Here is a 25,156-nt window from a genome sequence, read left to right as displayed (position 1 = left end):
ACCCTGACTGGATGATTCCTGATCATTACAATTTGGGCAGTTGTAAAAGGTCCAAGACCCGGTCAGCATTCCATCAATAATCCCACAAACAATGGCTAGGAACTGATTAGTGTTATTTTTTTTTGTATATAGCCCATCCACACGCACAAACACAGAGAGACCGAGGCGAAGGCTGAATGGTTTTAATGACATGCATCCCATCCCTACCATTTCCGATACCATGTCCCACAGTTTTAATGACATGCATCCCATCCCTACTATTTCCGATACTATGTCCCACTTACTATTTCCGATACCATGTCCCACGGTTTTAATGACCTGCATCCCATCCTTACTACTTCCGACCCACTTAAATCTTCGATCTGCTTTATTTTTGGGACGAACTCATACTGCAAGCTGGAACAACAGATGGACAAATTGGATCTAGACATCACAGTGGCCCCCACACACTTTTTGTTGCACTGCCTCCTAGCAGGGCTGTGGCTATATAGAAATAGAAATTTCCATAGACGGCTACTGGGAGGAAATAAATGAAAAGACAATTAACACGTTTGGAGGGCAAAAGTAACAGAAAAACCTAAGCTTACACTTCTCTTCACACTACTAATTGCAGGGGTCGAATTGGCTTAACACTACTTGTAAATCCTAGAGATAAACACATGTATTCATCCACGAATATGATTATGTGGGAGCCTTCAGTTTGATTTCACAAATATGAAAAAAAGAAAAGGAAAAAAATCAAAGAAATATCCATTTCTACTCTTCATCCAAACTTCTATAGTTCTGATAAGAGCAGCTCCCAACATCAGGAGGAAGAATAAAAAGAAAAAAGAAAAAAAGAAAACAATCTTTTAACAATTTAAACCCATCTTTATTACTCCAATATACCTACTCATACAAATAGAGCCCAAAAAAGAAAGAAAGAACAGTAACTGCCTCTACAAATAGCTTACAATCCACCAACAATGGAGAAGGGGATTCCAAATGCTATATTTCCTGTAAATCACCACTGTTAAGGGAAGACCAAAACCAACATGCGGTCCAGCAGCTCATCCTGACCGCCTAGGGTTTTGAGAACATCCCTTGCGTTAGTGACGAGAAGTCATAATCAGTGGCGGATTTGGTGCTGGTAACAGGTGAGACGGAAGATGCCGAAGGAGGCCTATGGACTCCACTGGTGGCCACTCCATTGGCAGGCGCAGCTGTTCCCATGGTGTACATGCTGCAAAAGAGAGATAAGATTGTAATTATGATTTCAATGATGGATGTTTATATTATTAAAATGCTGGGATCCAGAAATCTTGCTAATTTTACATGTGGGGTTCAACTGAGCAGTGAAATAGGTGAATAGCAAGTTCACAGAATGATATACTTCAGAATGATATACTTTATCAAGGACGCCTCAAACTACACCTACCTACAAAACGATACTTCATCTACTAGTTGGAAACATGATCAGGGTGCGGCCATGAAAAAGCTGCTGAGTCCACTCAACCAGGACAAGGTCACACAGATCAAGGGGTAGTTCAAATTCTTGAGTAACTGAAAACACTGGATTGAGTATCCAATGCTTAATAAACTCTCAAAGTACTCAATCGAGCATACATTGAAGCCCTCAACGGGAATTGAATTTCGTGCAAACCTTGGATTCAAATACTCAAACCCTCTCACTAGCCAAGATAACTAGCTGACCCCAGAAAACAAGGTTATGATGATGGGTGATATTAGTAAAGATTATGACTAGCTCAAGCCAGTGCAACCAATGAAGAGAAAGAAAGGGGTCAGAAATGGAGCTATAAAACCTAGAACAAACGCAATCCAACTCTCAACATCCACTCCAAACCCCCCAAGGAGAACATTGTGGATGTCTAAAAGCTGAACCCCCATTAAGTCTTTAGTTCCTGTTTGGGGCAATGCATGCCCTCCTGTTGAATGGGAAGCAAGTGGGCCCAAATTGACAGCTCAACAATCAGCTGTCCTCCAGCAGGAGCACCCCTTGCATGCCCACCACACGAGCATTTCTAAAGAAACCACAGGAAACACCTGCAGCTCTAGCTAGACAACAACCGAATGCTGAGTTGTCATTGGCAAGCCACTATTCTCAAATGCGAGAGGAAATAAAGACACAAGGGTAACAATAATTTAATTAAAACCAGACAAAAAAGGTGGAAACTCCAGCCTGTAACAAAAGGGATGATTATAGATCATCCAGGATAAGAGAGGCTAGACCTCAACCCAAGAACTGAACAGCTCATCCCTAATACAGGCTGCAAAATCCTTGAGAACTAATGCCCACCTGATCACCTAACCTTCCCAGTCATTCTAGAAAAGACTGCTTGTGGCAGTCACAATTTATCATTACAAGTCCAATTGTTTCTTTTGTTACAAATCAATACAGACCTGTAGAAATTTTCATTTATCGACCATGGCATGACCCAGACTATGTTGAAGTGCACAAAAGGCCTCCACCAAATCTCTATCATAAAAGAGCAATGGATGAACAAATTATCCACAGATTATGCACTTCTCAAACAATAGATAATCATTCATACGTATCATTACTTTGCTACGTTGATGATCCACGGGTAAGAGCCTTCTCTAATCCAAAGCTGTCAAGCTAAAACTCTCAATAGGACCTTGTAAAACCAAATCCTAGCTGTGGGGACGTCCCCTCTATCCCCTCCAATACCTTTGAGTAAACTATGGAAAGATCTCATCATCAAAACCCCCAAACCTTCAAGATTCCGTGTCCATCATGGAAAGTACCATTTGTGGAGTCACTCCTGAAGTCTGATATATTCTTCAGCCTCTTCATAAGCTAGATTTCTGCAAATAACCGGATCCCAAAACACCATACCACTTAGTGATGTACTTCCCTAGATACCTTAAATGGCTCGCTAGGTGGACGGCCAAGGTGAAGTAACCTTGTACCTTGGGCAAGCCACTTAGTGGTTAGGTGTAAGTGAAGCTTAACCTCCCAACGTCTAACCTCAGGATGGGGGCGGTTTCATAGGACAGTTGATGTAGGACAATTAACCACTTGCTCTAAAAGCTCAAACTGTTAAAGCATGGCGAATTAATCCCTTTAGCTCATAGCCCAGGCCCCACATCTCATGCGTTAAGACCTCAACCGAACCCCCCTCATGGGCCCCAAATCACATGGGTACCGCCTCACAAGGGCCGCCCACCTCGAGTGTGTCCCCGCATCCCACAGGCTACTCCACTCGAGCCCGGTGTGAAATGCACATTAATCACCCCCGATGAGGAGTCTCGAACACAAGACCTCCATCGTGGGCCCCGCCCACTCCGAATGTGCCCCTGCATCCCACAGGCGACCCCACTCGAGCCTGGTGTGAAAATGCCCCTGCATTAATCACCCCCGGTGAGGAGTCTCGAACACGAGGCATCCTGCTCTGATACCAATTTGATGCAGGACAATTAACCACTTGCTCTAAAAGCTCGAACTGTTAGAGCATGGTGAATTAATCCCTTTATCTCATGGTCTAGGCCCCACATCTCATGGGTTAGGACCTCGACCGAACCCCCCTTGTGAGCCTCAAATCACATGGTTACCACCTGAGTGTATCCCCGCATCCCACAGGCTACCCCACTTGAGCCTAGTGTGAAATGCGCAATAATCACCCCCGGCGAGAAGTCTTGAACACGAGACCTCCCCCGTGGGCCCCACCCACCCCGAGTGTGTCATTGCATCACACAGGCGACCCCACTCGAGCTTGGTGGAAAAAACACCATACCACCAATAAAGGAATTAAAATTACATGATCCTTGCTTCCTTTGCAATAACCAAAGTGAAAATCCCAGCAAAATCCTGGCAGAGTTTTGTTTCCACACAATAGATGGAACCAAATGGTAAGGGGCTGTTCGGATTTGGGAAAAGTTGTATCCTAACTGGTGGTCATGGAGAGAAGTACATGTCCATGATTTGTCAACCCCCTTGTACACAAAAACTTAGCCACTTTTAGACAAGTACACTTTTAGACAAGTAGTCATAGATATATGATCGTAAAACATGAATTGACCGTCTCTACTGGAGAGGTGGAACTACTTGTCAATGATACTTTACAATTTCGATGCAATGAAAATCACTCTCATAAGTGCATATGCACGGCATGTTCCATTGTGTCATATGCACAACTGCCCAAGCTCAAGCATCCCACATGTGCATGTGCCACCATCAATCTTCAAGCACTAAAAAATGTAGCACATATATCAATGTGTTCATAACATTTGTCAATGTACCACCAACCAACCTTTTAAGTTCCATACATGCACCACAATCTATCTTGTCCCTATTCCAAAGTGTTGTTTGACAGCAAGGGATAGAACAACTAGTTAGCGATAACACGTCCATGACCACCTTGTCATGCCATAGATCGCTAATCACAACGCAACTTTCCCCAAATCCAAAGACGCCTTGACCCAATAACCATCCTAGCCTGAACGTCACCCTTCAGAGAAAGCATTCTCTCTTTGGATTTTTTTCCTTTTAAGGAACTTTCTTTGGAATATGCTTTAACAGATCATTGGGCCTTTTGTATTGTGAAGAAGCTTTTGTGACCACTCCCTACCATGGAGTCAATACTTGCACATGACCTGCCTTGATCTTCAATGCGCGCATGACATATGTTGGTGTACCACCAACTAATCTTTCAAATTGCTTACATGTGCCACAATCTATCTTGTCCTCGTTCCAAGGTGTTTGACAAACAAGAAACTAGTCAGCAATAGTATGTCCATGACTAGCTTACCTTGACATCATGCCATGGATTGCTAGTCATAACTAGGTCGTTGCCAGATTCCAAGCAAAACCTAACTCGAGAACCATCCCCAGCCTCGAACTTCACCCATCAGAGAAAGCATTTTCTCCTTGGAACACACTTTAACAGATTGTTGAGGCTCCGTGTTTCAAAGAAGCTTTTATGAGCCACTCCCTATCATGGAGTCAATACTAGCATGCAATGACCTGCCTCAAAAGAGACTTGTTCACAATCCCAAGTCTTGTCCATGCTACATCCCACAAAATCCTTAAAACATACGACTGGCTCAATAATCTACCCCCACATTCAAAGAAAAAGAACACTTCTCACGATTCTGATTCATCATTGGGTGGAGTTTGGATTCAGGCCAAGTTATGTCGTTACGGGCTATCTACGGACATGTTGTTGGGACTAGTTCATGGACATGTTTTTCTGACTACTTGTTCCATTCCTTGCTTATCAAATTCCTAGGAAGAGGAGGAAGGATGAACTATGGCACATGTGGGGAGCTTAATATGGATGGTGACACATTAACACATGCAACATTTTTTGGTGTTTGAAGATTACTGGTGGCACATGCGCACATGTGGGGTGCTTGAACTTAGACGATTACACTCGTGGCACATTGAAACATGTCACACACATGTATGGATAAGAGTGTTCCTCATGTGCATCAAAAACATAAAGCATCATTGGCAAGAAGTTCCACGTCTTTAGTGAGAGAACTAATCCATGCTTTAATGTTCATATATCTTGAACCACTTGTCCAAAAGTGCCTAGGTTCTCGTGCACAGGGGGGCTGACAAACCATGAATATGTGCCTATGTCAACTACTTGTCAATGATACAACTTTGCCCCAATCTAAAGAGCTCCCAAGTGTTCTATTGTTTCTTTCCTTCCAAATCAACCATAAACCCACCAACAAAGACTACCTCCAAAGCCTCCATCTTTTTCCTACTATGAATCCCCTAGTTCCACGCATGGAAAAATTCACAAATTGACCATGGAGAGCAAAAGGCCCCAACAAACACTGTAGCAAAGCATCGGCCAATGGTTGAAAAAATTATCCACATTATCTACTTCTCGTATTGTGGAATGGGCCAGCAAAACCATTGGCGATTATTCGACCAACAAGAGCTATTTGGGAAGGTTTTTTCAAGTTGTTCGAGATAACATGGGTTTGATGTGTTCCATTGCGCAGTTTTTCTTCATGTGGCGTGGTGGAGAGTATAGGAAAAAGTTAGAAAAAAGTGTAGTGGTTTTGTTTGCTTGTGGGGATTTGGTTCTTATGGTTAGAAAGGAACAATCAGTGTTTCAGGAATCAGTCGGGGCAGGTTTCAGAGGTGTTTAATAAGGCTAAATTTAATGTATTGTAATGGGTGATTGCATCCAAGGCGGTTGATCATTTCCTTGATAGTTGGCTAGAGTTGTAATTTTCTTTTTGGTCTGTGCATATTTGTAAATTTCGGCTTTGGCTGTTTGTTCATAAAATTTCAAATATAAAAAAATATATAATATAATAATAATAATAATAATAAAATCAAAATAAACATAAATAAAAGGAGTCACGACTAGCTAAAACTCTCGGAATCTACTGAAGGCTAGGATCCATAGGACCAAATGACCAAGAGGCCTCAATTATGGAGAACGAAGGTATCAAAGGTCTAGGCAAAACTGTTTTTCGTAAATAATAAAAAATTAAAAAAAAAAAAAAAAAAAAGAAGAAGAAGAAGAAGAAGAAGAAGAAGAAGAAAAGAAAAGAAAAGAAAAGAAAAGGGAACAAGCAATGGGAGATTGAGAGGATGGAAAAATAGCACATAAATGAATCGAAACATCATCTAGGTATGTCCCATCTATCCTGCGAAGGGCCTTGAGCCTAGATATCGAGAAAGAGGAAATAACTCTCTAGCCTTCCCATGAGTAATGGTTTGGAACCCGCAACTCAAGAACCAAGTGGTCTAGGCACACACCCTTGCCGATTACTTGCAATGGTTTGGGAGCCGCAACTCAAGACCCAAAAGGCCTAAGCGCACACCCTTGCCAATTGAACTGAGAAGATTAGGGGATCTTAAATCCTTGAAACCTATCTCTTTTCCTGATGTGTTGTTGCTCCTCTTCTTCTCCTCACAAGGTAAACTTCTAGGAGGATGGTTTCCAAGGGTTTATTTTATTATTACTTTTTTTCTAGAAGCAGGGGAAATGAAAGAAGGGGGAGAGGGATGAAGGGGGACACAGCACATTCCCAAGCTGGGGACATGGCATTTTCCTAAGGTGGATGCATGGCAAAAAGTCAAAGGCAAAAAAAGAAGGGATTGGATCTATTTTGATCCTACAGTTGCAATCCCTTGTGAAGTATGAGTTGAGGAGAGGGCCCTCATGATTTGGTCCAGTCGAATGGTTTTTGGGAATTTCTAATGCTAGGTGGTGTGTCTACAGAGACAGGAATTCATAATCATCATCTCTTTCAATATAGATGACCAAAGTACAAACCTTATCCGATACAACCTGCCCAGCTACCACTCTCGGCGGGCTCTTGTAAAACCAAATCCTAGTTGTGTGAACCTCTCTTCTATCCCCTCTGCGCCTTTGAGTAAACCATAGAAAGATTTCACCTTGAGAACCCATGAACCATCAAGTTTTCACCTCCATTTGTCCTTGCCTTTTAATGGAAGTACCATCTGTGGCCGCTCCATAAGTCCAATTTATTCTTCCGCCTCTTTGTCAGTTAGATTTCTGCAAAAATCTGGATCCCATAACACAGTACACCCAACCTCGGAATAACATTGTGTGATTGCTGAACTGAAAATCCTAGCAAAATCCTGCACAGAGGTTTGTTTCCACAGCACAGATCGAACCAAAAACTAACCCGAGAACCATCCCCACGTCGAACATCCCTTGTAAGAGAGAATTCTCCCCTCAGAATACCTGCATTGTGAGCTTTTGTGAACAACTCCCACCACACAGCCCATACTTGCATGTTATGACCTACTTAAAGAGAGGCTCATTCTTAACCCCAAAGCACCATAACCATTTCCCAAAATGGATCATTCACACACACATAATGAACTGCTATCACACAATGAAGAAAAGTATATAAATAACCATAAATATTTGCACAGTGATGATAAGCCCAGAACTAAAGGAGACAACCCCGGAACTCTCCATGCTCCACAGATCTTATTGCACCAAGAAACTGCCCCACTTCCCAAACTGCATGTGCCCAATGGTTGATCTGTGAGTAGAAGGATCTCCTACCCAGTCTGCATCAGAAAATCCTACCAAATCAGGAGCAACTCCTGCCTTGTCCAGGAGTCCATAGCTCACCGTGCCCCAAACATATTTCAATATTCAACGAACCACTTCATCATGGGCTTCCTTGTATTCTGCATGAACTGGCTCACAACACCCACTACCAATGTCCTGCTTCTAAAGAAAAGGGATCTTTCACAAGTTGAAAAATATGCTTCTCCTTCATACCCATCCAAAGAATTCTCTTTGACACCTCTCCAAATTTTAATGATACTAGTCGGACAAACTGAATAATGGTATGATGTAAAATCGCATATTTGCAAAAGCCGATTTAATAAGCATGAGGCAGCCTACAAGGTAGATATCTTCTTCACTGCAGTAATAGTTTCCTCTCCAAAATGGACACTTGCTTCATAAGCAGCAAAGATAAACCACAAAGCTAACCCCACAACTAAGCCCAATCCTATTTCTAAATACCAAACTTGGAGTAAGGCATTGAACCAAATCAACACCCTCTAACCCAGAAACGAACAGCTCCATATGAAACTAAAGCAACAGAGAATCCATATGAAACTTTCAAAAAAAAAAAAAAAAACAAAACAAAAGAAATTTATACTAAGTGATAGAGTGTACCTGGGTGTTGGAAAAGAACCAGAATTCCCCAAAGGCTGTGCTGGTCTCATGTTTCCCATCTGCTTATAAAAACAGGAGGAAATAAGACAAGTTTCATTTTATGCATTTAAAAAAGGATGAACTCGGCGTTAAACTTTAAAGTTCTCACCTGCGTAAGTTTATGTAGATCATTTTGTCCCACTACCGGCATCATCATTCCAGGAATCTGAAAGCCGAGATTTGGCCAGTTTTGTGCTGGCAAGCTGCCACCAAGCATTTGGACATCTTTAGATCCGGGCTGAAGGGGTTTCCCAGGAAATGCTGGGACACCACCTCCAGACTTTGCTGCTGCTGCCATGAGAAGAGACTGCTGCTGAGCCAGGATTGCAAGTTGTTGTTGATGGATGGAAAATGGTGACACCATATTGGACTGCAGAACACCAAAAACAATAAGATAACACTCTTCTGAGTAACTTACAACAACAAAAATAACACTAACAGTAAACTCAGACTTGACTAGGTAAGTAGCCTTCCAATTTGTTTTTCTTTTTTTCTTTTTTTCGAAGAATGAAACGCCTTCCAATTTCCAAGTTCAACTAAATTTAAGAGAAATGTAAAGGCAACAGACGCTAGCAAGATCATCCTACTTCCTGCATGCCAATTTCGTCGGATTCATCCCAGTTGTTCATCAGGTGGGCCCACCATTTATTGGCGGCGGTCTGAATTGGGCCCGGTACGGTCATCAGGTGAGCAGTGCATGATATTAAAAAAAATATGTAGTTACAGGAATTGACTAAAGGTCCACATTTGACATACACAGTGGCCACCTGATGACGAATTAGCCTGATTTTCAGCCCACACAGTGGTGCCCATCTGATGCACTATCCAGATCTCAAGCACATGAAGGAGAGAATAATTCAAGGACCTATTCTGAGGGAGTAGCCTTTGCATGTTTTTTTCATAAACGATCAAGTTTGGACAAGGTACTCAAATCCCAGCCAAAGCAAGATGACTGGATTGAGTTCCACAATGATCCCCAGGTCTTTGACTGAAGACACTAGAAAATCAACACTGATAATGAACTCGCTTCATTAATCTCCCATTGGCTACGACCCATCATTTGTCTACTGACAACAAAATCCAAATGACCACAAAGCAGCATTCACCTTTTCAAAGAGGCCCATAATATCATTCTTTACATCCTTCTGGGAATTCACAGAAACTGGAGGCTGAGTAGCTGACGGCGAGTCTTTAAATAGGTCCTCAATTCCAGACATTGGTTGGGCCTTACTTTCTACTGGCTTCGCAGAGCCAACTTTCTCTGTTGTGTCTGTTGCTTCTGCAGCTGCATGGTTCAAGTTTCAAAGAACAGGATGTAGTCATTGGATAAAAAGACTAAGTATTATAAACATCATAACAACACCGAGAAAAACCATGGATTAGTTGGAAAAGAAATATCAGTAAATAAAAACAAAAGACATTTTACTAGAATGTGAGATTTATTTAAGTCCCATTTAGTGCCATCCCCACATGGATAGGCTATACATAAAAATAGAAGTAGCTGGATAACTATGACCATCTGATTGTTGCAAGCTTTGCTGCAGAATGTCGGCAGTTGCTCATGTATTGAGTTTATGCCACTGATCGTATGACTAACAGAGTGATTGCTTTCCTTTTTGGTACATGGTACATCCATGTGGTGGTCCACCAAATCAATGGTCTTGACCACCATACACATGCCACATGCACAACACAAGTTTTGTTGCATATTTCATGGAACTCCATGATGTGTGGACTCATTAGTGGCATTCCCCCAAAGCAAGAGGCAGCAATACTGGCTGCTTGATGTTGGCCTTCAGTAATGACAATTATATATGTGAAAGGCAAAGCAATGAACAGAAAGGAACAATTGATGATCAGTGAGAGTATCGAATTATGCATAACACTTACACTGAAATCCCGCCCAAGAAATATCGTCAACAGAAGATGACTCTGAGCCATTTTGACTTGGGCCATCCATAGAAAGCATATTGAAAAGATCAGTGGCATAATCAACCTTTGGAGGTGGGATATTGGGTGTAGGTTGCACTTTCTGTGTTGAATCAGCCTGCACCGGGACCGGCTCTGCTTTTGAATTAGAAGAAACCTGTTTTGTCAGCTCAAGTCAGGCATGCTAACAAGTTAGTGAAATCCCATTTTACCATGCACAATTCAGGAAAACACAAAGCTTTAGTTGATGCACAAGAAATCTCGTATTGCTAAGTGAAAGACATCCAATAAGACCAAGAAGGTGTTTAGACCATCAAACAAACAGATGTTACGTAGAAGATGGGTGCTAAGGTGATTCGCAACATGTGTGATGGATCCAGGCTATTCATCAACTAGGGCCCACCATGAACATTACTGACCCAAATATCACCCTGCTCCACTCATCTAGTAATGCACAAGTGTATGACAAAATGGACATATATATATATATATATATATAAGTGAGAGAGAGAGAGAGAGATTAACCAATGGTCCAAATACAAAGCAAAACAAAACCTCGGCTAATTGTAACCATCCATTGTTTATAATCTATCTATTTCAATAAAATATTAATAATGACCAAAATATCTCTGATCCTATCAAAATGATTCACGCTTTCCACAAATTGGTCATAACTCAAATGATATGGGTCGTATAAAAGCTTACTCAATAGGCTTTCAAATGGGAAATTTCATATCATTCATAAATCTTTTAATATCCAGAAACGAGCCCACCAAGTGACAAAAACACTGAAGGAAGACTAGTTCAACAAACACTCTTAACTCTAAAAACTAACTAAATGACCACTGATCAGGTCCAGAATCCACATTAGGATGACTAATTTTCCATCATACTAAACTGCATTCTCAAAGTTGTCCAAATCTTCAATATTGACCGTTGGAATGATTCAGATCCTTGATCACGACCCTTGGGCCTTATTTCAATTGGCCGGCTTGTGTGGCATGGATGTGTCACCAGTTCTGAGTAGGAAACCTAATTTGATGGATTTGAGGGTCCAATTAGACACTAAGGGGGCTTTTGGATCGTAAGTTACTTAAGTAACTTATGCCTCAAGTAGCTTGTCTTGGTTTCTACTTATTAAGCTGAAGTGATTGAGTGCCTTTAAGTAAAAAAGTTACTTATAATTGATCTTAAACCAAACCCGCTTATCTCAAATAAGTTACTTATCTACTGTTGTAAGTAGAAAAAGTAACTTATTTGGTGGTATCCAAAAGGGCCCTAAGTTACTCACAGCTACCTAAAAGTAACTTTATTTCCAAAACTAATGGAATCATCATTTGATCAACAAGCGTCACATACTTAATAGTTAAAAATGAGTATTAGCCAATGAATGTTAATTAGAGGCTCCCCATCTTCAAGGGCGAAATACAAACTGACCACGTGTGCAGGACCCGTACGTTCTTCAGACAGTCTCATCAGTGCTTGTATGATGAATCCATCCTAAAATTCAAGTTGGCCCAATCATCAGGCCAGCAACATATAATCCTCGAATGTGACTGTTGGTTATCATTTTTCTAACCATTCATTTCTTCATACATACACAGCCCACCAGATAAATGGACTAACCATAAGTTTAGCCTAAGGAATGTTAACCATAGGACAATCCTATGGATGCCCCAGAGGCCACACACAATTGATACACTGGCACCAGTTGTACCTTTCTGTTCGATGATTGAAGATGGAGTGTTTGGAATTAGAATCTCCATTCACAAACTAATCGAACTTTGACATCACATCAACACCAAAGAAAAGCATCCATGTAGAAATCAATTACGTCAAAATCCTCTCAAAAGGACAATGCACTACATTTACCTGATCAGAAACCTTGGGAGCAACAGGCATTTGAATTTTGGCAGTAGGAGGTGGAAGGTTTCTACGCTCCTCGGAAGGAGGCTCTACACTATTGGTGTATCCATGGCCACCTCTGTCCCCAGCTCTCTGCTTGGGTATGGAAGCTTTTTCTTCCCGTGCCTTAGAAGGTGATTTTGATGTTGAGTTCCTTGGAACCCATCTCTTCTCTTCATATCTGACAATTACACATTACCAGTTAGTTTCAAAGCGAGTCATGCCCTTGCACCAATTAATTAAAGAATATCAAGGAAAAGCGAACCATACTTCGCTCGAATGAAATTTTCAATCCCGACTCTGTCGTAATTTGGAGGCAGTTCTGCTTCCCAGTAGCTATTTGACTTCTCATTTCCCATTGCTGCATACAACCAAAAGAGTAAGACCAATATTAAAATCAATATAAAGAAGGCTAAGAAGCTGTCCTCGTTGGTAGGCAGATTTGTGGCAATTTAAAAGCTCATAAGAAATGTAAGCCTGAGAAGTGTTCTGCATGCTTACTTTGAATAAATGCAACCTGTTCTGGAAGCCATGTGTCGAGTGTAGCAGATCGTACCTGCAGCACATAGCCAATACTTTCAGTTGGAGCAGAAGGCAAACAATAACCGGGAAGATTATCCGAAGTCTGTGTCACATAATTAAAACACCATGGCTACTGCAATATTGAATCTGACTGTTGTAGAACACCTTGGCAAGTGTCCAGCCAGCAAAAGCAAACACCTTATGTCTACTGCAACAAGTTCTGTTTGACTGATCCAAACCACCACCCCCGCTGCAATCTGTCAGATTTTTCGAGGAAATGGCATATTTTCATTTTCAGGCAATGGCGAGTCTAGATGAATGGCCTAAAATGGAAAGAAATCGTAAAGGACGGAGGTAGTGATGCCATAAACAAAGGAACTATCAAATCTGTAGATCTGGAAACTTAATCCTCCAGAAAATTGGAGTGTACAATATTGAACTTCATTTAACTGCATCAAATTTCAATCTTTAGACCTAGCAGGGATACAAAGCTAACCAGTAAATATAGTTGAGAAAATATATTAATATGGTTATACTAATAAATCATAGACCAATCATTGTTGGACCCATGTCCTAAATTAGACATAAGCGGACTTCAATTTTAGGCCTCTCCCACGAGTGAATCTCAGTTTTTGAAAGTTACAGATTCTGGAAGAGCATATTTGGTTAAAAAAGGTGGGCCCATGGAGGTAGGTGGAGTTGTATTAGGATTTTCACCTTTCCGAGTTAAGAAAAGAGAGGCCAGAGGTTCTTGAGAATTGCATCTGAATCAAGAGTGAAGAATTGATGATCAGCAATCAAGTATCTATTCGAGAAACCGGCCATCACCAGGAGAATCAGTCATTCATGGAAGCTTTATTCCCTAAACAACATTTAGGCCTTACTTTAATTGCAGAGGTGTAGCTGACAGCACTAGTGGAAGAAGCAAGAAATGGTACAAGCTCAAAAATCATTAACCTATAGAAGATCTGAAAAAAGGTTTAGCTACCAAGGAGGGTGATTTCAATGTTAGGAGCTCCTAAGGGGCTAAGTTACCAGGCATTAAGGATGGTGTTCTCTTCAATGGAAGAAGCTTCAGTAAATTGAAGGAAGAACTATCAAAAGAGAGAGAGATAGAGAGAGAGAGAGAGAGAGAGAGAGAGAGAGAGAGGAAAAGCGATTGAAGATGAGTTCCAATATTTTGAACATGCAGAACTGATACAACATAAGATTCCATAACCTTTCATGCAGCGAAACTGGGCTTAATCTACAGTAAACCATGGAAATAGGGGATATCACCTTTGAAATGTGTACTCCTAGACTTCTGTGGATTCCAGAACACTGCATGCAGATGAAGATTCCCAAATTTACACTTGCCCATCGCGGACCTCTGCACGGAAGGTGAGCCAAATTTATTCACAACGAATGTATCCCGAAACATATATCAACACAGGTTTAGCACTTCTTGAAGATCAAGTTGTGATTAAAAATCTTCGTCACAAAGCACATACTGTGCAGCTCATGAAACAAAACTTCTCAAGTATTGGCTGAGAGCAACAATACACTAGCCATCATCCATTACATCAAAAAAAAAAAAAAAATTATTGATGCAGTAGTACCATCTCAGGCGAGCCATCCATATGCACACAGTAGGACCAAAAATATGAGACAACTTTTTTAAGAATGAAATATGAGACATCTATAGTGGCAGCTCATCTTGGATGAGAATCTAACCATGCTTCTAGTAGATTCTCAATATACTTAATCTAAAAGAACCTTCATAGCATGAAAATTGCCAAAAACCATGATAAAAAAATGTTTCATATTTCATTTTCAATGGCATTGTAGAATGGTAACTGAGCACAAGTGGGAACCATATCATTGTAACCTTGTCCCAGATATTTGGAAGCAGCTTTACAAATCCTGTTTCATGCATGTAACTAACAGGTGGAGTTTGGGCAGGAACTAAACACAAGGATTAATTCGCATGAAACATTTGCAAGCTATAATAATAGCTCTACATCTCCTATATCAAGTGCCTTGCAAGCTGTAGGGGATACAATCATAAGCATGCATTCCCAACTAACAGGTGGGTTGATGATGTAAACATTGTATACGCAAAAAGAGTTACAAGTAGCTTCTTAAAAGATCATTCGTTATCACAATTCATCCAAGATACCTACTTGCTTTTGCAGTCAGCACATTCCCTATTCTCTGGCAATTTAAGAAGTCCTTCCAATATCTGCAAATGATGCACCAAATGAAGGAAATTAAAAAAAAAAAATCAATCCCAAATTATAACAAAGGGAAACCAATACATATCTATAGAAGTGAACAAGAAGAGGAATTAAAGAGAGGGGGGGGTGGTTTGTCAATGAGGTTGCTGATAAGGTAATGAACTAAGAGCCCCATTAGTGCATATGGCTATTAACAATGCAATGTTTTTTTTTTTGAAAGGCAATGATTTATTATTGTTGGGCTGAAGCCCGAAGCATACAGAATACAAAAGGATAAGATAGAAAAAGCACAAAAACTATCCTAAACCTTTAAAATCTATCACCAATTGATGCAGGATAATTAACCACTTGCTCTAAAAGCTCAAACTGATAAAGCATGGCAAATCAATCCCTTTATCTCATAACTCTGGCCCCACATCCCATGTGTTAGGACATCGGCCGAACCCCCCTCATGAGCCCCATTTCACATGGGTTCCGCTTCACACGAGCCACCCGCCTCACACAGGCCTCCCACCCTGGTCGTGCCCCAGCCCCTGCATCCCATAGGCCACCCCACTTGAGCCCAGTGTGAAAATGCCCATGCATTACCCATTCTACTATATTCGCTTTAGCCTTCTTGAAAACATCCAATACCCGACAGCTTCTATTCTTGAAACACTTGTTGTTCCTCTCATTCCATAACACCCAGATTCCAGCCACTAAAATAATGTTCCGCACTTCTTTCCCTTCCTTTCCAATTCCTTCCCCATGCCAAGACCTGAAAAAGCTTTTGATACTTCCTGGCAATACCCACAGAGTATCGAAATCTACCAAAAAAAAATTTTAAAATAAAAAAATAAACAATAAAAATAAAATAAAATAATCCCAAAGTTCTCTTGCAAAAAGACAATGCAGAAATAGATGGCCCACCAATTCTTCATCTTGCATACACTTTTTTTTAAAGATGATCAACTTTATTAGGCCAAAGCCAAAAAAAGAAAAGCAACAAGAAAACAACAGATCTCGAAAATAAATGTCCTCGCCACCGAAAATAAATGATTGTCCTCTCCACTGAAATGCCATAACCATTTTCCCCAAAGCGCCAAGTTCATTGTTTCCAAACTTCTAATACCCGCTTCCCCTTCCTGAAAAGGCTTGCATACTTCCTCCCAGTTCATCAAATGAAATTTGTGCTTTTTTGCAGCTCCTTCCCATAAGAAGCTTCTTATACATTTATCCAAACGGCTTCGCACAAACTTTGGACATCTAAACAATGACATGAAATAGACCATGAGATTTGATATTGCTACCTTCATCAATGTTAGACAACCTCCTAGAGATAGATGTCTTCTTTTCCAAGTAGATAGCTTCCATTCAATGTTTCTTTAGAGAAATGTTAGCTATAGTTTGAGGTTAAAAATATCAAACTAAAATCCCATCTACAATATGGGCAAGTCTCCCTTGACGTTGCTTTATCAAACATGTATGGCACAAGTACAATGCTCGCTTAAAGGATAGGGTACCATAACAGAAAATGGATCTTTCATAAAGAATGGGATTGGTAGAAAAAGGGATTTGCACTAAAATGAAGAGGAAAAATAACATTGTGGAGTAATGGCATGATGGATCCTTGAAAGGCTTCTTTTGTAGCTCAAAGGGTTTAAGCCGAGGAAATTGAGAAAATCAGCCCCCACAGGGATAGTTCCTTGCATCTTTTTCCAAATGTGCTACGGTGACATTGCGGTAACCTTTGCACAGTTAGCAAGTTTCCTTGTTAAATAAGTGTCCTAGTTGGTTTACTTACTAAAGACCTAGTTTTAGTCCACTGTTATTTTATTAGTAGCCGCCAGTCTAGAAGGTGAAAGCAATGTTGTTAAATTACATATGCAATCATATATGCTTGCATATTCCTCCGGCTTTTTTAAAAATTTTAAAAAGGAGGGGGGGAGGGGAAAATTGAAAAAATCGAAAAAAAAAAAAAAAATCTAAAAATTGGGAAAAACTGCCTAATTACTACAAGTGATTGGATTGGGTTCTTTTACCTATTTCATTGTGGTTCGAGTGTTTGAGACTATTAGACCATGTATAAATTAAGTTATATATTTAATTCCTTATATTATATTTACATAAAATTTAACAAAACAATATGCGATTGCATATGGAGTATGCCATCGGCCCATCACACACTCACATAGTATGCCATCGCATACTCACATATGCAATTGCAGACTTATCACACAAAAAAGTATGCATCGCATACTATCTTCGATCGCATATGCCATGACAACATATGCAATCCTTCTGAAGAAAATAGCATATGCAATCGCATATTCGCAAATGCGATCACACACGACAACAATGGGTAAAAGTACCTCACTAACACCATTGTTCACCACTCACATGATCACCAAAAGCAACAATCAAGGGATTTCACAGAATGATGGTTGTAATGTGGTAAAGGAGACGGGAGACATCAAAGAACGATTCTGAAAGATTCTCTAGCTATAAATGTGGAGCAAAAGGCCTCAATTACTGTGATGAGACTGTCAAAGAAGAGTTTAAGGGTGAGGATGTCAACCATGATGATGGCAACGAAGATGTGTTAGCAAAATTAAATGAAGAACCTATGGCACTATTAAGACAATTTCTAAGGAAGAGAAGGATGAAACATGGCTGCAAACCACTGTTTTCCAGATAAATGACATGTGAAGGTAAAGATTGTGAAGGTCATCATTGACAAAGGCAGCAACTTGAACATCGTTTTGCAAGGAATGGTCAATCAGCTGCAACTGCAAGCGGAAAGGTATCCATAATCCCATTGGGCTGCCAGAATAAGAATTGAGACCGTAAAAACGTCCCGTCAATGTCTGGTGACTTATTCATTGGAACAGCATTACATTAACTCTGCATGGTGTGATGTTGTACTAATAAGGGTGTGTCATAATTTACTTGGACGTCCATGGATATATGATGGCCGTGTGCAATACCATGGATTCACCCATACTTACAATTTCAAGCATGGAAGAAGAGAGGTCATCCTCAGACCACTACGGAACGATCACCATGGTAAGGTGATGGAATACAAGTAATTGATCCAACACGACGAGAACTATAAAAACAGTGACATAGTTATCCAAGACACAAAAAAGGAATGTATGCTAGAAATAAGAAAACATGACAAGCAAGCCATGAACCCGACACAGAAGGAGTGACACGCAATAGAGGATGAAAGAGAAAAGGAGAACATGAGTCTTCCATGCCTAGACAGCATGGAGAGCTTCATCACCAACTTCCACGGATACCCAAGAAGACTCACCATGGGGGGTGATCAAGTTTCAGAATCAACATCAGCCTCCAACTCGAGGGCAAGTTTTTTCCAAGCTGGGTGTGTGTGTGTGTGTGTGTGTGTGTGTGTGGAAGGGAATTGATGCAATCAGCTTCCACATGCATGGTTCTTCACATTGCTTTCCGAATGTGCCACAGGCATGCTACAGTTAGCAAGTTGGCCAACTCAGCGAGTTAACTCAGGACTCACCCAAGTCAACCATTTTTACACCATACCGAGTCAAAAATGCTGGGAACTCAGTGGAGGGGAACACCATATGAATGGGGTGAGTTCTCCCAAGTTTTTCCATGACCTGGAGACTCAAACAAGTCACTAAACCCAAGCAAGTACTGGTCCTCGTCATCTTTTCTTCTCCCTCCTCTTCTCCCTCTTCCCTCTTCTCTTCTTCCTTCCTTCTCTTCTTCCTCCGCTCTTCTTCTATTGCTTTTTGTGATGCTATGTGCTACAGCAGCTTTAGGTTGTGTGACGATTCACATTCAATCCTAAAACCAGAGAGAAGCTTTGATACTCCAGTAGAGTGTGATGGTTGATACACATGCACCAAGAAATTTCATCGATGGCATATACGTAACTTAAGCTAAACTGTCCAAATGGTGGGTCCCAATTTAGAGGACTCATAAAGTAACATTGATTTTGATTTTTCAACCATTTGATTGGTGGATGGATATTACTGAAATGTAGAATGCAAATAGTCAGCAGTGGGAATTCAACTAAGAAATGTATTTTAATCAGAGAATGGGATCATTAAATTAACCTAAATTTTGGATGATAAACCATATACATTGGGTCTTGCAATCTCGACAGTTTAATTTGGGTTAACGTATGCAACACTTACCATTTTTGAGCCTTGTATTAACCATCAGATGGGGTTGTTACATGATGTTTGATTCGCACTTAGAAGTTGAGGCTAGACTCCTGAATGTTCACCATGAATCTAATAATAGTGGCAACTCTTCTAGTATATACATGACATGCTTGTACGGCAATTTAAACTGTCCAAATAGATGGCCAGTTGTGGATGGAGCATGACCAAAAACTATAACTAGAAGACGGATAGTAATCATATTGTTTTGCCTTCGCAATTTGGATGTGTACCTATTTCAGTTTTAACCATCCATTTGATATCCATCATTGGATAATTAGGATTGTTTGACTAGTTTGATTTTAGTGGTATGTTCCCTGCACAATATACCCTAGAATTTGGATGGTCTGGACAGGAGTATATGTGTACCACATATGAGGAGGATGAGTTGCCACCAATGGTGTGGACCACTGAGGGAACAATCGGCCCAATTCTATGGAACATGACTCAGCCAAGTGGCCATGTGCACTCAGTCAAGTCAAACTTTTATAGGTGTGCGAATCGAATCCATGTCCCGAGTTTGCCAATCTTGAGAGAAAGTAGCAATAACCATAGCTTGGTTAGTTTCCTTGATTAGATGAGTGCCTAGTTGGCTTGGTATGTTGTGCAAGATTGAAGACCTAGTTTTAATCCATTTTATGTTCTTTTATAAGTAGTTAAGAGCAACTGGTATTGATTAGTTGAACCAACAGTAATTAGTTTAAGCTCTATAAGAATTCAATGTACTTAGGCCTATAAATAGACATGCAGCCCACCTATCATCATCATCTGAGCCTTATCCCAACTGGAGTCGGCCACACCTACAAGAATCATGTTTGGTCATTCCACTTTATCAAGGACCATACCCTCAGTCAAACCATAGGTCATCAAATCTTTTCTTACTGCCTCTACCCACATCCTTTTGGGCCTTCCCCTTGCCCTTTTATAGCCTTGAACTTGAACCAACTCACTCCTTCAAACCAATGCAACTCTTAATCTCAAATACACATGACCGAACTAAGTCTACTTTCCCTCATCTTATTACCTATGTGTTTCCTCATCTTGCCACTCATCCATTTCAACGTCCTCATTTCAACTACATCATTTTATGAACGTGTTGTTCCTAGACAGCCGAATACTCCATCCGACAAAGAACAATTGGTCTTATAGCTGTCCTACAAAATCTCCCCTTTCAATTTGGTTAGTATGTGATGAAACAATCACATAAAACTCCAGAGGCCAACACATCTCCACTTCATCCACCCAATTATAATTATATGAGCAACATTCTTCTCAATCTCTCCCTTCTCATTAAATATCAGCCCAAGATATCGGAAGTGGTCATTTTGGGTATTTCTTTGTCTTCAACCTTACCTTGTTTTAATTCCTATAATCCTATCGTTACTAAAATTACAATTGATATACTTTATTTATGCATGCATAGTTAATTCATCCATAACAAATTCAAAAAGATATGGACTCAACACTGACCCTAGTGTAAGCCTATTGTAAATGGAATGCAGGCCATACATACAAAAGCAAAAAAAGATTTTATGAATCACATTTTTTAATAGAAGATTTTTTTTACAGCAGATAGCATGAGTTGCTTCTGTCTTGAACATGTGTCACTCTTCCAACTGCATTAGCAGCAGCGGTTTTATTGCATTTGTTATCCATGTTACAGGCTCAATGATCAATCTTGAAAGGAGGTTTTTGTTCATTTGATCTTCACAAAAGGTATGTAGCAATTTTAAATTTCATCTTTCAATTTGGTTGTCGCTGAAATCCTGTCTCCCTTTCTTTCTGTGATGAGCACTATGCAAAAATCCTTGACAAGGTGATAAAAGGACTCGTAAAAGACCTCAAAATTCTTATGTTTCTATGCAACCATTCAGCCCAAGCAATGTGTAGTGGGCTAAATTCCCATGATACAGTACAAATGGCATAGCTTTACAGCAATTCAGACCATCCAAATCGCAGACCCAATTAGATGGGGCATAACCCAATAATTACACTGTGAGATGATAGTAACCGTTTTATTTTGCACTTGAAACTTGGACCACTCATCATTTTAATTTTAAACATCCATTCAGCAGCCATCAATTGAATAGTTAGAATTGCTTGATCACGGTATTTTCAATTTTCGGCCCAAAATTTTCCCCACATTTCAGATAGCATGGATATCCATGTATAAGCGCCACATCCCAGAAGGACATTGACAACCATTTTCAAAATTGTGGTAAACTATCCTACATACCCATTCCAAAATGGTAGAAGTCAGACCCAACATGAAGCAAGTGTTCCAATACCAAACAGGTCCCCAAACCCAATAGGATTCAAGTCCACGGCCTCATATCTGGTACCCATACCTGAATTTGACAGGACTTGGACCCGACAAGACCCGAAACCGCCCCTTTGGCATGTCTGGAAATGTGTGCACCAGGACCTGACCCAAACCCGACCATTTACAGTACTAGTTGGGGATAGTAAAAGTGAAAATATTGAAAAATACATAATGAAAGTTATTCATTTAAGAAAAAAATTAATGAAAGTTATTTGTTTAAGAAAAAAGCGGGTAAGCTGGCAAAAATTAATAAATAATAATTTTTTTTTAAAGGCTAAACTTTTGATGCACCAAATGGATAAATTAGAAAATATCAGGAAAACACTATCGGTAAAAATGCAAATTCACATAAACTCAAGAAATCAAGAAAATAAAAGAGGAAAATAATGATACATGAAACATGGTCCTCTTCCAAGTAGATTTCATCCATCACCAGCTTCAATTCTCCTCATCCAAAAATCATGTCTCAACCAAATTTCAGAGGGAAAGAAAAGATGAGGAGCAAACAAAGATCCACCAAACCCATAATTCAGAAAGCAAGGTAATCAAAGATGATAGCTTTCAAGAAAACCAACAAGAGAGCCCAACTAGGCAGACCCGAAACAACAAGTGGACAAACGTTTTCTGACCAGATCATGAGCCAGGCCGTTTCTAGTCCACACCGCTCAAGATTTAGGGCAAAAGTTTGCCTTTTCTGGTTCCAATTATGGAAAACGAACGCCTCCAAACAGCTAGCTTTTCTGAAATCTAATTTAAAGTTCTCTATCCTCTCAAATCTAGATCTGGGTGGACATCCAAACGTGCCCAGCACTCACATTCAAACCTATGTACTGCATAAAAGAAAATAATAATAATAATAATAATCCGGGCAATGAATTGCAAACCTCCTTACGTAAATCGTGTTCTGATTAACCACTCAACCCAAATCAAGATCTTTTTAATAAAATCCAAGAAAAGGAAAATAATAATAATAATAATACAAAAGAGGAAAAATCAAACCCAGATCGAAAATTCCCATCAATTTGATTTCTACGGAATCAGATTCATCCAATTATCAAAGCCGTAATGAGAGATTAAAAAAATCAAAACTAGGGCTTTAGATGAAGAGATCGTTCCTATAAAAATCAAATAAATTCAAATTCAAAAGAAGAAACCCAATCAGAGGGCAGTTTGACGGGTTCTGAGAAATTAAGGAGCAGATGAGAGAACCTTTTTGTGCTTGGCATTGAGCTCTTTGGTGACGGAAGCCTTCTCGTTCATGCTGCCCGATTCTGCTGACCGGAAAATGCAAAGGGAATTCGAGCAGAAAGAGAGAAGGGAGGAGAAAGAGGAGAGAAATGCTGCCCACGTTTTTTTCTCTCCCTTCCTTTCTTTCTCTCCTCTCCCCCGTCAGAAAATCCGAGGATGGGAATCAGAACGGAGAGAGAAGGAGAAAGACAGACGGAATGCAATTGCGCCTCTTGACTTTTTGGGCAGGGAAAGAATCCACGCCCTTTCTCTTGTCCTCTTTGGGCGGTAGACTACGATGTCGACACGTGGCAGAGATAGGAGATCATGACCACTCGCCTCGTGGGCCACTCTGCATGGTCCAGCCTGATATGCCCGTCTGATTTTTCGTGATGATTTGGACCACTTGCCCTGTTTGATGGACCATCAATTAGATGGTTATCATCTTAGAGTCGGTGTAACTTTTGGGCTATGCTCTATTCAGAGAAGGGAGGATGATTTGGACGGTCCGGATGAGTTGCCACAGCTTAGATCCTTTGTTCCCGCACATGCATGATCCTGACCATTCATTTAAATGGTCCAGCTGCAGGCTCAAAATCTTTTAATGTTAGTCTTGTCCGATCCGTGACTTGTTGGGCCACGGTCCATCCTCTGCTGAGAAGCAGGCTAGTGTGCCGCTGTCGATCGCCGGAACTTGAGGAGGGTGGATCCGTGGGGGCCCACCATTTACATCTACGCAGTTTTGGCAGCCCATTTTAGCACATGATGTAAGAATTTTACAAAGTAGGCCTAATTGATCAACGGTCTAGATTATCCTGATGGATGGATAATGTGATCAGTGCATCAGCGGGCCTCACTAATTCGTGATACATCCAGAATTCGTAATAAAGGTGGTGTGCTACTACTATGATACATACAATGTACATATAAAACTAGAATTAGTGATAAGGGAGGTGTGCTACTACTATGATACATACATACATTGTCCATTTACATCCAAACTCGTCTGTCCTCTCACACGTAAATTATAGCCAGGTCCTCAATTCTCAATTCACCATCATCCATGGGATAGGAGCAACAGCCCTATACATTTCTTCTCAAGGGTGGAAAGGAAAGAAAGATCCCTGTATCATTGTTTCCTGTGGTGGGTGGAAAGGAAAAAAGATTATCATTGTTTCCTGTGGTGTGGCCCACCTGAGATTGATAATGCCATATATGCACAAATGAGATGTTTGAACTTAATCAGCCACATGTGATATATAGTTGGCAAGTATGATGCATATGCACACAACATTGTATTTTTTTAAAAATTAGACTAGTGATGATTATATTACTATATTTCACTTTTCATTTATTTATTTTTTCTTGTTTAAAAATATACACGGTCATTATCTTATCACTGTAAACACGGACATACTAGTATTGGCATAGCTTATGTTGATACAGCTTTGCTTGACTCAGTAGCGCACCGTAGGACATCAACACCATGAACCTAATGGGCCCCACCATAAGGATTGCCTAACACAAAAATGGGGTTATCAATGTTCATTGAGTGGCCCACTACGTGGGAGAAACAATGGATGGCTAAGGGCCTCCGATGGAACATGGGATTAGGTGGTGTCAAATGGAAACGGATTGGGTACTCCCCCTGCCATCAGCCAATGGCTGATGGTCGGTACTGTGGGCTCCACCATGATGTATGTGTTTCATCCATTCTGTCCATCTATTTTTTAAGATCATTTTATGATATGAGACAAGAAAATTGGCTATATCTCAATTTCAAGTGGACCACATTACAGGAAACAGTGTTGAATGAGTGTTGACCATTAAAAATATTTTGGGGGCCATAAAAGTTTTGGATCAAGCTGATTTTTATTTTTCCCTTCATCTGGGCCTGTATGACCTAATCAACAGATTGGATGTCAAATAAACAGTACAGTGGGCCTTAGGAGGATTTTAATGGTGGATAACCAATCACTATTACTTTCCTGTGGTGTGGTTCACATGAGATTTATATCCCTCTCATTTTTGGTATCAAGCACTAAAATGATATGTAAAAATGGATGAACGGAATGGATGAAACAAATACATTATGGTGGAGCCCACATAGCATAGATTATCAGCCAGCGGGATGGTGGCAGGGGAGTA

At 40.4% G+C, this 25,156-nt stretch overlaps 1 protein-coding gene across 1 annotated transcript; it reads right to left on the bottom strand.

Annotated features, from left to right (window-relative positions):
* Window positions 1-849: 849 nt before the first annotated feature.
* Window positions 850-23,250, bottom strand: LOC131235294 (ADP-ribosylation factor GTPase-activating protein AGD5). Its single transcript, XM_058232464.1, has 11 exons — window positions 22,991-23,250; window positions 15,218-15,276; window positions 14,334-14,424; window positions 13,035-13,089; window positions 12,804-12,894; window positions 12,501-12,714; window positions 10,590-10,785; window positions 9,806-9,984; window positions 8,809-9,069; window positions 8,661-8,719; window positions 850-1,222 (listed from the first exon to the last, which is right to left on the bottom strand). Exons 1-11 carry the CDS (start codon window positions 23,039-23,041, stop codon window positions 1,063-1,065), a joined length of 1,416 nt encoding a protein of 471 aa, XP_058088447.1. The 5' UTR covers window positions 23,042-23,250; the 3' UTR covers window positions 850-1,062.
* Window positions 23,251-25,156: the final 1,906 nt, after the last annotated feature.

This window comes from Magnolia sinica, chromosome 1, assembly GCF_029962835.1.
Source record: "Magnolia sinica isolate HGM2019 chromosome 1, MsV1, whole genome shotgun sequence".
In the NCBI taxonomy this organism is placed as follows: Eukaryota; Viridiplantae; Streptophyta; class Magnoliopsida; order Magnoliales; family Magnoliaceae; genus Magnolia; species Magnolia sinica.
The sequence above is the reverse complement of the archived record's forward strand: the minus strand, read 5'-3'. Positions and strand labels throughout refer to the sequence as shown.

What these genes read in the sequence shown, in the direction of transcription:
- LOC131235294 (XM_058232464.1), bottom strand. Translation starts at nt 23,041, where the DNA reads ATGAACGAGAAGGCTTCCGTCACCAAAGAGCTCAATGCCAAGCACAAA. An exon ending in TAGGAGTACACATTTCAAAG is followed by an intron (nt 13,090 to 14,333) that starts GTGATATCCCCT and finishes TATGTGCTGCAG; the next exon opens with GTACGATCTGCTACACTCGA. An exon ending in GAAAATTTCATTCGAGCGAA is followed by an intron (nt 12,715 to 12,803) that starts GTATGGTTCGCT and finishes TGTAATTGTCAG; the next exon opens with ATATGAAGAGAAGAGATGGG.